Raw genomic sequence first — 16,873 nt, 5'->3', positions numbered from 1 at the left:
TTGTCGTGTTGCACTTTATAGATGGTCCCTGCAACCTCCTCTCACAGCTGCTGTGTGTGTTGTATTGATGTGACTGGAAACATTGGAAACTTCTCATAAGTAAATGCTTGAAGAGTAAAGCGATATGGTCCCTTTAAGATAAAACCTGAAAATAGCATGTTTTCTCTAGATTCTCGTAAACTTCCTACTTTAGTCTTTTGAAGACTTTTTGTTTTTGGTTTAACAAAAAAAGGTCCAGCAGCCCCAGAAGTGCGGTGACAATATGCGTTGCGCTCTTCTTCGCGTTTTTACGGTATGTGTGTCATCACTTCCGTAAAACGAGAAAGTGTTTATCTCTTTGTACTCATTAAAAACCAACATCAGGCTAACCAAATGCCTGCAGGCTGGGAAGAGCCAGCGGCTCCCGCATCGGCCTGCTTCGCTTAGACGCAGCCGTTAACTCACCTCCCTGACGTGGGACCCACCGAGCCGCTTCTCTGGCTTTAAAGTTCAGCCCTCCTTCACTCCTTGGTCGGTTCACGATAATGTTGAGCAGCGTTGCTCTGCGCTCCCAGATCGCCTCCGTGATTGATGCCTTGTCCAAAGCAGCCGTGGCAGAAATCGCCAAAGTTGTGGAGGATGGCATGGTGGTGCTGCGGCTGGAAATGTGCCAGCGTGAAAACGAGATCAAGAAGCTGAAGAGCAACATCGAACTCCTGCACGGCGAGCTGAGAGTAACCCAGCAGGCGGTGACCCTGAGACCCGACCACCACGGGAGAGATGGTGAGCTGGACCCGAGCTAAACCACACCTCAACACCCTGTAGCTGCCGTGCTAACCTGGCACCTCTTTGCTGAGGGGTGCCAACTTACTGGTACACTGATGCAAGGTTTGTCAGGGACGAAAATGCACAAATCTCAGTTTTCAAACTTTTATAAAGGGGTTGTGTAAAGGTAGAGAAATACTTTATTAAATTCTAGAGAAAAAATAATAATTTAAGAACAAATGTTTATGTTGCCACGTTGTGAAAAATCCCCCAGCACAAGGCTTTGGCTTTTATTTGCTCTGCAATAATATGGGAAATCGTTCCAGTGGTCATTTTGGATCATTTATCTTTTGGCTGCAGGACATGAGGACCAAAATAGGTCTTTTTAATGAGCTGGCGTGTTTGCAGTTATATAGTGTAAAGAAAAGAATGTAAGCATTACAAAATTGTTTCTCTTCTTTGCGATAAGATATTAGCAGAAGTTACTTAGAAATAGATTTTTGTCCAGATGCCATGTGGACCTTTTCTGGGGACAGATATGAAACACACAAATCTATTTTCTCACTTTGTTGTAGCTCTTTGAGTGATTCGTTTCATTTTGAAGAACATTTGGTACAAATATTTGGTTTGTTTCATGAGTCTCTCCCGCCTGCTCACATAGGTCAGAATAAACAGTATTACTTACACGGGCATGAGTTCAGTGCACCAGTTGTGCTTACTGTATTTATTGCTTAACTGCCATTAAAAACAAGAAAGAACATATTTTAGAAATCTGTCAAAAACAAGTTTAAAACAAAAAATGACTGAATTCACATTTGATTACTCACACTGGAGCTGGCACACTGGACTCCTTTGAGAAGTCGGAAATTAATCAAACAGTTAACCAGTAAAATTAATATTATTTTTTGTTTGTGAATGCAAGTAAATAACAGTAATTTGTCATCTTACTTTAAAAAAGTAATAGTATTGTCTGTTTTTTTTTTTTTTGTAAAATCAAATTGAAAAGTTATTGGATGTCAACAATAGTTATATTAAAAGTATCACTTCAATAAAAGAGCTTGTGGATATGGTGGGTTAACCATTACAGATTGATTTTGGTAATTACTGTTAATTTAGGGCAGCTGTGGCATAAATCTTATATTGGATGGTCGTCTAAAAATGTATTAAGCGCTGTAGCTTTCCAAAATGTACAAGAAGTCGAGATAGTGGTGCTTTTACATATTACTAATATTCACATATTTAGTGAGCTGTACAGCTCATGGATTTGTGGCATAGGAGATAAAGCAGGTTGTCCGCTAATTGCAGGGTGGGTGGTTGAATCCTTGGCTCCTCCAATGAATCCATCAGAGTGAGGGATGGTTTGAAAGCTCTCAGTCAATGGGCAATATTAAACAAATATGTAGGGCTGCTGTCTTGCATTTGCGCAGTATCTCTAAAATTAGAAACATCCAGTCTCAGAGTGATGCTGAAAAACTAGTTCATGCATTTATTACTTCTAGGCTGGGCTATTGTAATTCATTATTATCAGGCTGTCCTAAAAACTCAGTTAATCCAAAAGGCTGCAGTGAGAGTACTGACAGGGACTAGAAAAAGAGAGCGTGTTCCTCTCACACTGGCCTCTCTTTGTTGGCTTCCTGTTAAATCCAGAATCTAATTTTACAATAATTCTCCTCACATACAACATCGGTTCAGTTCAATTTGATTTATATACTGCAAAACACAACAACAGTCAAAGTTGCTTTATATTGTAAGATAAAGACACTAATCAAACAACCTGCTTTGAGCGAGCACTTGGCGACAGTGGAAAGGAAAAACTCCCTTTTAAAGAGGAAAAAAACCTCCAGCAGAATGTCCTCAGGGAAGGTCGGCCATCTGCCAGGACCAGCAGGGGTTGTCTGAATAATCAGGCCCTGTCTTATCTTAAAGACCCCAATAGAGCAATTGTCTCTCGGATTCCTGGCTTACTTGTGATTCCTAGGATGTTTAAAAGTAAAATTGGAAGCATCCTCTGTGGAACCAGCTCTTATTTTTAAGATTACATTTCAACTTTTCCTTTATGGTAAACCGTAGAGTTAGGGCTGGATCAGTTAACCCCGAATCCTCCCTTAGTTATACTACAATAGGCCAAAGTTGAGTATTTGTTCTTCATCCATCCATCCATCCTCATCCGCTTTATTCGAGGCCGGGTCGCGGGGGCAGCAGCCTAAGCAAAGAGGCCCAGACCTCCCTCTCCCCAGCCACCTCCTCCAGCTTATCCGGGGGAACACCAAGACGTTCCCAGGCCAGCCGAGAGATATAATCTCTCCAGCGTGTCCTGGGTCTGCCCCGGGGCCTCCTCCCGGTGGGACATGCCTGGAACACCTCACCCAGGAGGCGCCCAGGGGGCATCCTTGTCAGATGCCCGAACCACCTTAGCTGGCTCCTTTCGATGTGGAGCAGCAGCGGCTCTACTCTGAGCCCCTCCCAGATGGCTGAACTTCTCACCCTATCTCTAAGGGAGAGGCCAGCCACCCTTCGGAGGAAGCTCATTTCTGCCGCTTGTATCCGCGATCTCGTTCTTTCGGTTACTACCCACAGCTCGTGGCCATAGGTGAGGGTAGGGACGTAGATCGACCGGTAAATTCAGAGCTTCGCTTTTACACTCAGCTCCCTCTTCACCACGATGGACCGGTGCAGCATCTGCATTACTGCAGCTGCAGCCCCAATCCGTCTGTCGATCTCCGGCTCCCTTCTCCCATCACTCGCGAACAAGACCCCGAGATACTTTAACTCCTCCACTTGGGGCAGGAACTCATCCCCGACCCGGAGTGGGCACTCCACCCTTTTCCGGCTGAGAACCATGGCCTCACATATGGAGGTGCTGATCCTCATTCCCGCTGCTTCACACTCGGCTGCGAACCGTTCCAGTGCGAGCTGGAGGCCCTCACCCGATGAAGCCAACAGAAGTATTTGTTCTTCACTCACCTATTTTCACTCACTATGTGTGGTTATGGGAGACTGCCCCGCCCCACCGAGCCTGTTTCTACCAGAAATTCTTCCTTACAGGGGATCATTTCATTGTTGGGTTTTCTGTCAATTGCTGTAGATTCTTTACCTTACAATATCAAGCGCCTTGAGGCGACTGTTGTTGTGATTTGGTACATAAATAGAATTAAATGAGGTTTGTAGTAAAAAGCATGTTTAATGCTCGTTTAGAGTATGAAAGCACTATGTAAGTACCTGCCAAATTTAGGTAGTGAAACACGATCATTAGAGGATTGATTAGATTCTTGAACAAAATCCGAAAGGGCATATTTACATTTACTCCAAGATCTCATTAGTTACACGTCATTCACAAGAATAACTTCTGGTTTGTTGAGGCAGATCACATAACACTTTTAGCTCTGCTATTTATGAGGTCCAAAATAAATCTGTGCACCTTGTGAAAAGTTTTAAACTCACGCATGGTGCATAGTGTTTGGAGATATTGCCATGTAACAGTTTTGCAAGTTTTACCAAGGACCTGATTTCAAAACTTGAATAATGTGAAACTAAAGTGGTGCGTGCAGAGTCCATACTCTGCCACGACCAATGTTCTGTTTTTCAAACTTTTAGAACGTAATAACAGACCAAAGTTTAACAAGTTCTTCCTTTGCCACTGCTTCACCTCTCCATTAAACTTCATGAAATGCAGATCAAAAGTTGTGTAAACACAAAATCAGATGAACAAATGGCATTCAACTAATGTCTATCTTGACTCTCATCTTGGGGAAGAATTAAAGTTACAACTCTTTAATGTATGTTATTGGTTTGTTTCTGTCATTTTACATATCTCACCATCATCCTGGGGAAATTACTTCCTCCGGCTTCTAATTGTTTTGGAATTAAGTTAGTGATGGTTTAATTCAGTTATAACATGCATGTTTATCTTTCTGCAGAAAGCCAGGGTGGTGCTGGTGATGTGAAGAACTCTCTTGAAAATGTGCATGCTGATGATGGACCCGCCACTCTGTCTGTACCTGAAGTGAAGGTCAAATGTGAACCTGTGGAGGAGGAAAATCAACAGGCCAGCAGACAGTCCGACAAACCAGGAGAAGAGCTGCCTCTGTATGAAAGTGGACAGTGGAGATCGACGACACAAAATGAGACTGGACATAACAGCTCTCATTATTTACGTTTAGGACAGAACTCCCTGTCGTGTCTTCCCGAATCGTCTTTGGACAGTGGGCTGGCCGTGTCCTGCAGCAGCTCTGGTGGATTTCAGCAGAACCACTTTGGTCGTGGGTTACTGGGTTATAGTCTGTACCGCAATGCGTACAACACGGCACGGAGGAGGACGGTAAAGAGGCTGATGTTTAAGAAAGGCTTTATCTGTCCGTACTGCGGCAAATGTTTCGAGCGCGCGGGGCATCTCGAGCGGCATAAAAGGATTCACACTGGTGAGAAGCCATACCGCTGCGAGATATGTGGGAGGCGGTTCAATCAGAAATGCAGCCTCAAGGAGCACACAAAGATTCACAGAAGATGTAAGTAAAATGCTTCCTACTATGAGGTTTTTGGTTTGTTGCTTTAAGTTGGATTGTAACCAGCTCTCATCAGTGAAACACTTGGTCAGTTAAAGCTTGTGGAAATGAAGGCAGTGTTCATCTTCAATGCTTTCAAGCACTCAACAACTGAACAAGCAAACTATTCTGAGGGTGCAAGTATAGACACATGACTCCTTTCTTTTTTTGCTGATATATGCCTATGCTCCTATGAGCAAGCTATTGCAGTATTAAAAAAAGGGAGGGTTCAGCAGCCCCAACTATATGCTTCATCAAAGAGGAAATATTTAAGAAGAGAAGAAGAGGGGCCTGAAAGCTGAAGGATCTGCCTCCTATTCTACTTTTTAATCCCTAAGAACCAGAAACGTGCTCTGTTGGGGTGATATCGTATTATAAGGTCTTTAAGATTATATTGGGCCTGATTCTTCAAGACCTTGCATGTGAGAAGAGTATGTATAATGTTAAATGGTGATTATGAGACAGAGTTTTTCAGCTATTTTACAGAGTAACATGAAAGTATTGTAAGTAGGATAACAAATAACTTTTTCCTGAGAGTAATGAGGTAATGTTTTAGGAAAGCCTGTAAATGAATTACTATAGTTGAGCACAGAAGTTTTTCAGCATCATTTTGAGACAGGGTGTTTCTAATTTTAGAGATATTTCTTGAATGCAGGAACACAGTCCAATCATGATAGGTGTCGTAGATAAATAAATACTAAAAATTGATCATTTTAGCCTATTGCTAGGTGGTTCCTAAGCAACAGGACATGCCCGAATAAGTCTTTGTGGATCTAAATGAGATGTTATTGTGAACTTAAAACTTTTAAAAGGTGTTATAGGTGCATAGATGAGAATAATTGATCATTTATACCTACCTAACTATTGTTTGGTGGTTGCTAGGCAACATGATGGCATGATATACTTGATAGAGAGATAAACTTTGTTCATGCTGAAAGCACTTTGCTTGTTGCACTTTGCTGTGAAGCTGACAGCTGCTCACCTGCTGACATTCCAGGTTCTGGTTGCCTTGGTAACTCTCTAAGATTGTATGCCAGTCAACAGTTTCCTGTACTCTCATTGGTCCTGTACTCTCATTGGTCCCGTACTCTCATGTTGGAGTCCTGCCCCACTCATAGTCACTTGAAGTCACCAAATGTCATTCATGTTTTCTCCTCACTTTTATCTTCCATGTTGCTTCCATCTTTAGATGTACCTGTCCTCCACGTTTGGTTGCTCAACTCACGATTGTTTAAGCATAGTTGGAGACAAAGAAACAAACAGATTTTGTATAAGAACAATATGTCGACCAATTAGCTTTTCAGAAGCGACCAAAATGGTTAGTGCAGAAAGCTCGTTTAGATGATTTGAGACACAAAGACAAACACAAAAGCTTCTTATTATAGTTTTTCAGGAGCATCAACCACAGTCACAAACTCTGTCCTAGGCAACGGCTCTGTCAGATTAAGCCATTGTTCTGAAGAACTACAAACTGATTGACAGCTCTCCCTACTGGTGGCAGGTTTGGCAAAACAAAAAAGAAATAAATATGACCCTTACATTTAGCGCCATATTTATCATAAAGGTTTGAGCTATTTTCACACAGGAACTTCATACAACGCTAAAAGGGAACCTGTCACAAAATGGTTCGAAGCTGCCTGTTCTCACTTCTAACGCAACAGGAAATCTGCTTCAGAAGGTTTCTTACTAGCAGAAGTACTGTTGATTTTTAGGTGATAATGCCATTCAGGTATGGGACCAAAACTAACTCGAGTGTGACTTCACGTTGACAGATGAAAGACCGTTTGTCTACATCCTCGCATGCAGCTCGTTTTGTACAAAGACTAAAAAGGTTCAGGGTGAAAGCAGCCCTGGACCCAGTTAACTCATTCACTGCCAGCCATTGGCAGTGAATGAGTTAAACCCATTGACTCATTCACTGCAATTGACGGCTATAGACGTCAATGGCAGTGAATGAGTTAAGCTGCTCCTCTGCTTTTCTAACAGTCTGAACATGAGCAGAGAAAAAGTTGTGAAAACATCTGTCGTACATGCTCAAATATTTCAGTAACTGCACAATCATTGTCACTCTCAGAAGGGCCAAAAGACTTTGTGTTACACTTGGCAGTTTTGAGGTCTCCAGTACTTTGGAGGTACATGTAAATCAGGGTGTTGCTGCATAATGGTGTGTGCACTCAGGCAGTATCCTCCTCTGTTATCGTACTGAAGGAGGTCAGGACCGGTGGCTGTTTGGTTGGTGGGGAATTACTACATTGCTCAACGATTCTTCAGCAGGGCAGGATTAGGGAGGTTCACGGATTTGTGGAGGATCAAACTTGGATGCCTGGGGTCATTGGCTCTCTGCCAGCGTACAGTATTATAGATTTTACTTATAAGAATGAATGAAAGATTAAAGACACATTTAAAATTATATGTAATTTATATGAAACATATAGAAGCAGTAATTTTATCTTTTAATTTGAAGGTTCATGTCACTCACATGACACGTTAGTAGCTAGTTGTACGCTGTGGTGTGTTATTTTTATCTTCTGTCTCTGAGTCTTGGTTCACAGTTTGAAGTCAGTAAGCACAGGAAAAATTATGTGGGTTAGGTGTGACGACAGTGAGTGAGTGGAGGGGAAGGTGACTTAAAAGGGTCTCAGTGAACAGCAGAGTCCCCCTTCCTGCCTTGTAGAGCCAATTTTTAGCTTTGTGCTACCCAGAGCAAGACCACCGGGCTCTGTACAAGATCCACCGGATATTAGTTACCGAGGTTGAAACCCAGTTCATGCATGTAACGTGACACTATTGAGATGTTCAGTGCCCTTCGAACCTTTAGGCAATTAACCAATTTTCAGCTTATTTTCTGCTGATCTTAGCAGAGCATAGCAAGCAACACCGAGGACAAAAATGACCCTCTGTGTTTGCAGACAGATGAAACAATAAATCATTTCAGGGGTTCCCTCAAAGTATTTAGCATAGTTGGTAAGCCACCATAACTTTGTGTTCGAGTGTGGCGTCAAATCCAAACCGTTTCCAGATGTCTTCATAGACGACATCATGATTATTGTCAAGCAGGGGTCGCAAGTTTCCTTCCCTGCGGGTGTTTAAAGGAAAGAATTTCTAAAGCTTAAACTACTTGTGTTTTAAACAGCTTAAAGCTTTAACTGCTGATGGTAAAGAAGCAGGAGCATTATTTTCCATACCAACTGATCACTTTTGGTCTCAAATGTTGTTATTATTAACAATAAAAAATGAGTTTTTTGACATTTAACTTAGGGGTGAGCAGAATATTCCTTTCATCCAATAAATAAACAAATTCAAAATGATTCATTTTAATTGCAGTTTCTACACTCAGTTTCCCTGTGGCTGCCAGTGGGGCTCGCGCTGCAGTTTTATACCATTTCTGTAGTGTGAGGTTGAAACCTGCTAACCCCGTGAATATACCAAACATGGCTGCATGTTCTGGCTCTGAAGCCTCTGGAGCTAATTGCACCCACTCAAAATGATGATTACAGTTCCACCAGATGTGCTGCTGTGTGATTCAGAAGCATTGTAGGAGTGACTTGAGGTCTCAGTGCTGCTTAAAATGGAGCCGGGTCTATTTTTGATGAAGACGCCTCAAGTTGCACAGAGCAGATTAGGGAGGCGAGAATCTGGTCAGTTTTCAATATCAACGAACCCCCACCCACAAGACTAAACACTTCATTTCTGGTGTGAACTGACACCCTGAGAAGCGCTGAACAAAAAACTGGAGGTCACAAAACTCCACAGACATACACCTGACTCAAGTTTGAGAACATGTACCAGTTTAATCTTTGGTTTTGTTTGTTTTTTTTGTTTGTTTTTTTGCCTCAATAATGACTAAAATGACTTTTGAATAATGAAATTTGCTTATTTTTGATGAACTTATCCATTAATTAAATAACTGGAACACTACAGTAGACTTCATAGCAGACCTTAGTCCAACCACCAGAACTGAAGAAGCTTCTCGGATGAGAGGTGAAACGTCTTCAAGCAACTTAAAGAAGTCCAGACGCTTTTCTTTCCAAGCTCCTTAGACCACCATTTTCATCCACACCTCTGAAATTGCAGCGATAGTGAGCTGAGTGTTTTCAGGCGTCATTTTCCCAGCAATGTTTTCTCCAGTTCCTCCTGGAGGTCCTGAGGTGTCCACAGGCCAAATTCTGGCCAAAAACATCTGTGTCATTTATATTCAGTCTGGACAGGAAACCTATATTTAATATTAATTTTTCCACATTCTTGGAGGGTCTTTAAGTGTGCTTTAAATGAAATCTAGTCTTTAATTCAGATGAGGCTGGCACCATTAAAAAAATATTTCCTCCACTTAGTGTTTCCAATTAACCTATCCCCACTAACTGCATGTCTTTGGACTGTGGGAGGAAGCCGGAGAACCCACGCAAACACAGGGAGAATATGCAAACTCCACATAGAAAGACCCTGGCCTGATGGTGGAATTGAACTCAGGACCTTCTTGCTGTGAGGCAACAGTGCTAACCACGGTGCCACCCAATTTAAATCATATTTTAAAACAAATTAGTTATAGTTAAAAGCAATTTGGCATAAAGCCCACCACTGAAAATGCTGAAACAATGGGGAAGGTACTGACTGGAACTTGGAGCAGTGGCACTGATGATTTGACAGATGGGTCGTAGTTGGTTTGTGGAGGTCTTGGGGAGATGGTGGACTGACTGACTTGTAAATTGTAAATGGTCTGGCACTTTAATATAGTGCTTCTCTAGTCTATTTAAGAACTCAGTGTGGTTTCTTGTTACAAGCCTCATTCACCTATTCGCATATATTCATGCAAGAGCCTTTTTTTTTTTTTTTTTTTTTTTTTTGTCTAAGCACCTTTTTACCCAACATTGAATCAACAGGGTCAAATATCTATGGATACTTTGACATCTGGATTGGAGGAGTAGTGATTGAATATAAGATGATCCATTCTGAAACCAGAATAAACTCTAAATCGTCAATGTTTAAAAGGTGAATTACCTTATTTTTCCTCCTCTCTCTGCTTAAACAGGTATTCAGTCAGGACCTGTTGAGATCCAAGTGGCTGAGCAGAAACTGATTCCTGAGGTGAATCCACCTATTGATGCGCATCGCCCTGAAGAAGCGATCGTTGAAGATGCTCTACCTAAGAGTGAGGACATTCTGCCAACACCTGTACAGGTTAAATCTGAGCCTGCAGAGAAGACTATCACACCGCCACCACTCTTTCACGGGGGAAACGAGCAGACAAGAGAAGGAGTTGAAACCCTCGGCGACACCTTCGCAGCGTTTGAGAGAGACAGCCAGCAGTGGATGCCCAGACTACAAAACAACCCTGAGATGGGCAGTACAGAATTTCTTAGCAGCTCGGAGAAAAACATGCCATCGTTCCCCGGGATGGCTCAGTTACTCTCTCCACCAGCTGAAGCTTCTTGTAGCACCTTCTCTTTCCCAGGAAAACCGTACGGTGAACTCAAAAACACCATGATCTCCCAAACGCCCTTTGGATCCTCAGACCCTCTTATGATCTCACAAGAAGGAGGCTTACACGGTATGACAGAGACCTTGATGAATCATGTGCATCAGAGGAGAAGCAGATCTTTTCAGGTAATCAAACCAAAGAAGTGCTTCATCTGCTCGTACTGCGGCAAGATCTTCGAGCGAGCCGGACACCTTGAAAGGCATTTGCGAATTCATACCGGCGAGAAGCCGTACGGCTGCCACATCTGTGGGAGGTGCTTCAATCAGAAGAGTAGCCTCAAAGGCCACATGAAGACACACAGAAATGGTAAGGAAGGGGCAAAAGTATCGAAATTCTCTATAACATTATAGATGATTGGAAAAAAGCAGGTACACGTTTTGGTAGCTGGAATAGTGCATTTTTGTTAAAGCTTAAAAACTCGTACTTTTTTCCTAATGAGACACACAGGTTTCACAACATGGTAAGAAATTTATTTCTGAAGAAATTCATTAGGAAAAACAGCAAATTAACAGTATAATTCATTTAGTTTTGGTCATGATAAATATTATAAGTTTATCAATGCTGAAACCAGGAGTCAACTGTGATACAGCTTCCTGTGGAGCGGTTCGTGGCAGCCCGGCGAAAGCCGTGAATAGTTTTTTTTGGTTTGCTGATCATATTTCTATATCCCCATTAAATGTGTATTTTCCACTTTATGGGATCCATATGTGAAAACAACCAGCACTATTGTGTATAAAATTTGTTGGCTAACACTATCTGCTAATTAACGTCTGTTCTTGTTTTTTCTGGAAAGGAGAAAACCCAGATGTGCTGGAGCCCCAGCACATGATGTTTACACTTCCTGATAACCAACTGTTGCAGAACTTGGCAGAATCTAAGAATGGACTACCACCTTTTGAGGAACCCTTACCAGGCCCCACATACGGTGAGACGGCCAGGGAGGAAACTGTTATGGTAAAGCTGGAGCCTAATGGAGAGAATTTTCAGGCTGTAGGTCAGGTAGGGACTGATAATGGCACGGCAGCACCAGATCAAAGTCAGCTGTGGACGTCTGGGCTTGAGAAGAGCAGCGATGCCCCTGAACAAACTGTCTGTGTACTTCTACAAGATGTCAAGTATCACCTCAGTCCTGCTGCCGGAGCCGCGAGTGAGCAGCAGGGATATACGTCGCCGATCAAGGATCTGCCTTTTCTAGACAAAGAAAATGAAGAAATGATGCTCAGTGACCAGTATTCTGTCTTAGGCATGCAACCCAGCAGCTCTGATATAACTCTCACACCTGAGCCACACAATCAGCATATCATACACAAGGTGGCTGTGAGTGATTACAACACAGCGAATGACCGGACTCCTGAAGTGAGTGTTTTTGGATTTAACATGAACTCGTCAACTGACCGTGAGGGAAACTGCGGCGAGGAGTCTGCCACGCAAAACTGCTTCATATGCTCGAACTGTGGCCAAAGCTTTGATAGCTTCGATATATTTCAGAGACACCAGTGTGAGAAAATCACAGAGCAGCCTTTCAGCTGTGAGATCTGTGGAAAGAGTTTTAACCAGATGAGCATCCTGAAACTGCATCTTAAACTGCATGTGGACTGAAATATACAAAAATATGTAAGCATAGCACACAAGTACAGTTATTCATATTATTTATTTAAACACTTGTAGTAAAACTCTCAAAGGCTGAATCTGAAGAACAAAATCTTGAGGTAGGTTTTTTTTTTTTTTCTCAAGCACAAAAATGACTGATCCATCTGACTTCTGTGATATTTTTAAGTGCTCACAGAAATGTTTTCCTGGTGCTTCGAACCACTTCATCTGTTTTTGAATTGATTGAGGAGTGTAATTGCTCTGCAACACAACTGCTCTTTACTTGCTCTGTATTGTTCTGTGCTGGGCTCTTGAGTGCCTTTCACAATAGTGTAATTAATATGAGGAGAGAAACAAAGTTGAGAGTATGGAAGTGTGATGCATTCACTTGACAAGAACAAAAATACACCTGTTTTTTTTTCTGAATTACAATAATTATCTTGGAAATCCAAAGAAAAACTTGAGATCTTAAAATCGTAAAAGAGGAGAGAGTCTTTGAGTCATATAGTTGATAACAGTACAAACTGTTTGCTGTATATTCAAGTGTTTTTCTGGGATCTCTTAAACATCAACATACAAAAATAGCAGTATCTCCCAAAGTTTTCAATGTGAGCAAAAGTAAATCCATCCATCCATCTTCTTCTGCTTATCAGCTGCCGGATCATGGGGGCGGCAGCCTAAGCAGAGAAGCCCAGACCTCCCTCTCCCCAGCTATCTCCTCCAGCTTGTCTGGGGGAACACCAAGGCGTTCCCAGGCCAGCCGAGAGATATATTCTCTCCAGCGTGTCCTGGGTCTGCCCCGGGGCCTCCTCCCGGTGGGACATGCCCTGAACACCTCGCCCAGGAGGCGCCCAGGAGGCATCCTTGTCAGATGCCCGAATCACCTCAACTGGCTCCTTTCCATGTGGAGGAGCAGCGGCTCTACTCTGAGCCCCTCCCAGATGGCTGAAATTCTCACCCGAGAGGACAGCCACCCTTCATAGGAAGCTCATTTCTAACTGTGTAACACTAAGTGGGGAATCAGGAATTATCATTACTACTCAAGAAATCAAGCTTTCGTGTTCTTTTGAGATCTTACGTGAAATATGTTTCTTTGGTTGGCACAAACAACTCATTTTTAGCATTTATGCACCTGCAACACTTATTTTCATAAAGGTGAATTATATAAGCCTAGAAAACCACCTTTTAATGGGCTAAAATTACCGATTTTAGCATCTAAACAAAATCTGGTGCCTGAGTTAACCAGCAGCACAGACAGAACAAACAGTGCTGCATGTGCATGGACTGGTCTCACTGATTCAGAAAAACAGGAGCGTTTTTGCACAAATGAATCCATTATGTCTCTGTAGGTGAGAAACATTAGAAGCTGTCAGATGTTCTTGTCTGTAAACGGAGCATTTACTCAGACTTGTCATTCGTTTATGTGTTACTAACTTTTTTTTTTTTTTTTAAGTAACAGGCCAAAAACAAATGTTTGATATTTGCAAGCTACTAACTAAAAGCTTTTTCTGTTATTTAAGTGCAGAACTTCAATTTTTTAAAAAAATCTAAACTACTCAAAGACATTTATTTTGTGTCAAAAGTACTTTATTTTATTATAGTAGCCAGTACAGTCCTGTAATCAACCATTACCTCAACCCATATGACATATTAATAGAATTTTAAAGGGCACTGCTTCTTATGTGTCCTTTTACATTTGAATTACATTTTTAAAAGATAGAGAAAATAGTTACAAACATAGATTTAATTTCTCATTATCACATATCAATTCGAAAATATTTGATTGTTTTTATTGGTACAAGTGTATGCATTATTTTAACACATTACATTGAAATTTAGCGTTCTGCTTTTTTATTTGCTGTTCCATACTATAGCATATATAACGAAGCAAGTATACTGGACCAGTTTTTCTAAACTTTGGTTGAGACATCATGCCAATGCTGTTAAAGTAAAATAATTTAATTTTGCATCAGTAAAATAGATTTTAAGATATGGGCTGGTGTGTAGTTCACCCACACAGAGTTTAACTGTTGTAGAAGTTACTGTAAGGTAAGTTTTAAATTTAGTCGAAGACATTCAAATAGTTGCTTTGCAGCATTTTATTTCTGTCCTCTTATGGGCTGCGCACTGAACCTCAAATCACAGTATCTTCTAAAGTTACATGAAATTTGCGCTTGCACTGTAGTGCCACATTCTGCAAGTTTGGTCTTAAACAAGACAAATTACAGCTGGATAGTCTTTAACTTTCCAGTCGAGCCAAGATTTCAATTATGTGACATTTTCCACTAACCAAAAAAAATTTCCTTGAAGAAATTAAAGGATGAGTGTTAATGATGAAGAATCAAAGAGAAGGTTGTGCATTAAATACCTCATTTACATCTATGGTGACTATCAAGAATTTCAAATGGTCAAAGACTTTGAAGTTTCTCTTTGTTTGTTTGACTACCTATACCTACCCACGATGATATTTATTGTGTGAAATGTATTTTTATTTATGACCTGGGTCAAAGACATAATCCAGAAACTAGTTACTAAAGCAGTGTTGAGTATTTTATATAGACAACAGTGTCCTGAATTGTCAGATGGACTTAAAGAGGCCATTAAAATAGCACCGACCAAGCCAACAGAGAGACTGTCTGAGGCAGGTGTCACAAAACTATTTCTTGTATCATATGAGTGCTTCTGGTTGTTTTTTTTTTTCCATGGAAATGAAATTCCTAACCTGCCACTGCAGTGTCGATGCCTCTCAAAAGTGCATCACAAAGTAAACCTCTTATAATTTCCCCCCTTCCTTATATGAAGTGTTTTCTGTTTACTTTAGTACAGAGGTTTATTACACAAGGCTGCTGATCAACAATTGCTGAAACCCAAGGCCGTTGTGGAAAGATTTAAATTCACTTTGTACATGAAGTTGGATTACATATTCAAGGATACGTAATATGTGAATAACAAAATATAATTTTCTTTATTTGTATTTTCTAATAAATGGAAAATTCTGTGTTTGAGTTGTGGATTCTTTTCGTATTGATCAGTCTAAGTAATTGCTAAATGTTAAATCTTTCAAATGCTGATTTCTTCCTTCTCTCCATTCTGTTACATCTCCTACCTTCCTCCTAGTCTTCCAGTTTTTCCATATTCTTGGAAAAAATGTAAAACTGGGACCCTGTAGGGATCCTTGAAGGAGCCTAACTTACACAAAATGTATAAGTTCTAAAATCACAGATGGGACCTTTGACATTACGTTTTTTTTCTTTTCTTTTTTTTTTCAGTTACTAAGATGCTAACTCACTAGTTTATAATTTTTAGGATCCCTGGATACGTCTGTTACAGTAACTGCATATTCTAAAGTGGGCCAGTGTGTGACTTGGGAAGATGAATGGCTGATGAGCAAAGCCTGTGAGTTAGTTGAGGCAGACATCACATCGCACCAAGTCTATTTAAGTGTAAAGAATCTTTCTCTCTGACATCTCATGCCAGCATCCACCCTTAGTTCTGGAGGACATTTGACTCATCCCAATGCAGTTTCTATGTGTAGCATGTTTGTGGGGAGTAATAAGCTTAGTAATAAGTAATAAGAGAGTAATTAAATTCAGTTGTGTATTTGAGATTAAAATGAGAAGATTTAAAACATGGGCGATGTTACCGTGACTACCATGATCTGTTTGTAAAACCCTGATCTTGAACCCCAATAACGGCATTTTGGTTGTTGCCATGTTGTGTTTCTTAAGATCCTGCCGTGGGCACATTTGGATGAATAGGTGGAGTTTTTAGTTATCACATTAAGGCTTGTGAGATACTGTTATGAAGGGAGTTATTACTTCTAGAGACAATCAACTGTGGCACCAAGCCATAAACATTTTAAATTTTGCTTGCCACAAATGCCCTGTGACAATGCGCACGTGTTTCTTTTGGTTCTTCGAAGTTGGTGTCTGCTTCATTCTGAGTCGAGGGCAGTGGTAAAGGCACAATTCCACAATGTCTTTAAACTGACAGTGAAAGATGGTCTCAATGAAAGTTGGTATTAATTGTGACGCACCACGAGTGGCTGGATTTAGCTTTCTCAAATCTGTTTTGTGTGTTTCAAACTTTTTTGTAAACAGCACACTGGGTGCTGGCAGCTAAGAACAAGAAACTGAGGATACAGTTCACACAGGCTCACCAAAACTGTACAATATGAGGGATGAGTCTTGATTTCTGTTGCAACAATCAGATTTTAGGGTCACAATCTGAGGAAAAATCGGGGTTCGGAGTGCTGCTGGTGGTGTAGCAGTGTGGTCGATCTTTCCTTGGCACAGTTCGGGCACCTTGGTACCAATTGAACTTTCTTTAAACACCACAGTCTATCTGAGTGTTGTTGCTTGCTCATCCCTTTTTGACCACAGTGCACCCATCTACCGATGGCTGCTTCCAGAAGGATAACACACCCGTCAAAAATATGTTAAGGGTTTAGTCTAGAGGTATGATTGGTCTGGTACTCATTTGTACCAAGAGATCTATTTCACAGGTTCTTCTTACACAGAAA

The 16,873-nt window shown here is 41.2% G+C and overlaps 1 protein-coding gene across 2 annotated transcripts; it reads left to right on the top strand.

The window, feature by feature from the left end:
• Window positions 1–325: 325 nt before the first annotated feature.
• On the top strand, window positions 326–15,349 carry LOC146553226 (uncharacterized). Of its 2 annotated transcripts, none has more exons than XM_085253906.1 (4): window positions 326–762; window positions 4,662–5,249; window positions 10,312–11,067; window positions 11,555–15,349. In XM_085253906.1, the coding sequence occupies exons 1-4, from the start codon at window positions 525–527 to the stop codon at window positions 12,358–12,360; spliced, it is 2,388 nt and encodes a 795-aa protein (XP_085110032.1). In that variant the 5' UTR covers window positions 326–524; the 3' UTR covers window positions 12,361–15,349. The 2 variants fall into 2 exon arrangements, with proteins under 2 accessions (XP_085110032.1, XP_085110033.1); XM_085253907.1 differs by having other exon boundaries at window positions 761–867.
• The last annotated feature ends 1,524 nt before the right edge of the window (window positions 15,350–16,873 follow it).

The sequence above is a fragment of the Mchenga conophoros genome, linkage group LG18 (assembly GCF_057382185.1).
Source record: "Mchenga conophoros isolate Kocher_MC1m ecotype Shallow Benthic linkage group LG18, M_conophoros_male_GT1.1, whole genome shotgun sequence".
Classification (NCBI taxonomy): Eukaryota; Metazoa; Chordata; class Actinopteri; order Cichliformes; family Cichlidae; genus Mchenga; species Mchenga conophoros.
This window is presented reverse-complemented; position numbering and strand designations above follow the sequence as displayed.

Coding starts and splice junctions, on each gene's coding strand:
- LOC146553226 (XM_085253906.1), top strand. CDS start 525: ATGTTGAGCAGCGTTGCTCTGCGCTCCCAGATCGCCTCCGTGATTGAT. Junction 5,250..10,311: donor CACAAAGATTCACAGAAGAT/GTAAGTAAAATG, acceptor CTGCTTAAACAG/GTATTCAGTCAGGACCTGTT. Junction 11,068..11,554: donor CATGAAGACACACAGAAATG/GTAAGGAAGGGG, acceptor TTTTCTGGAAAG/GAGAAAACCCAGATGTGCTG.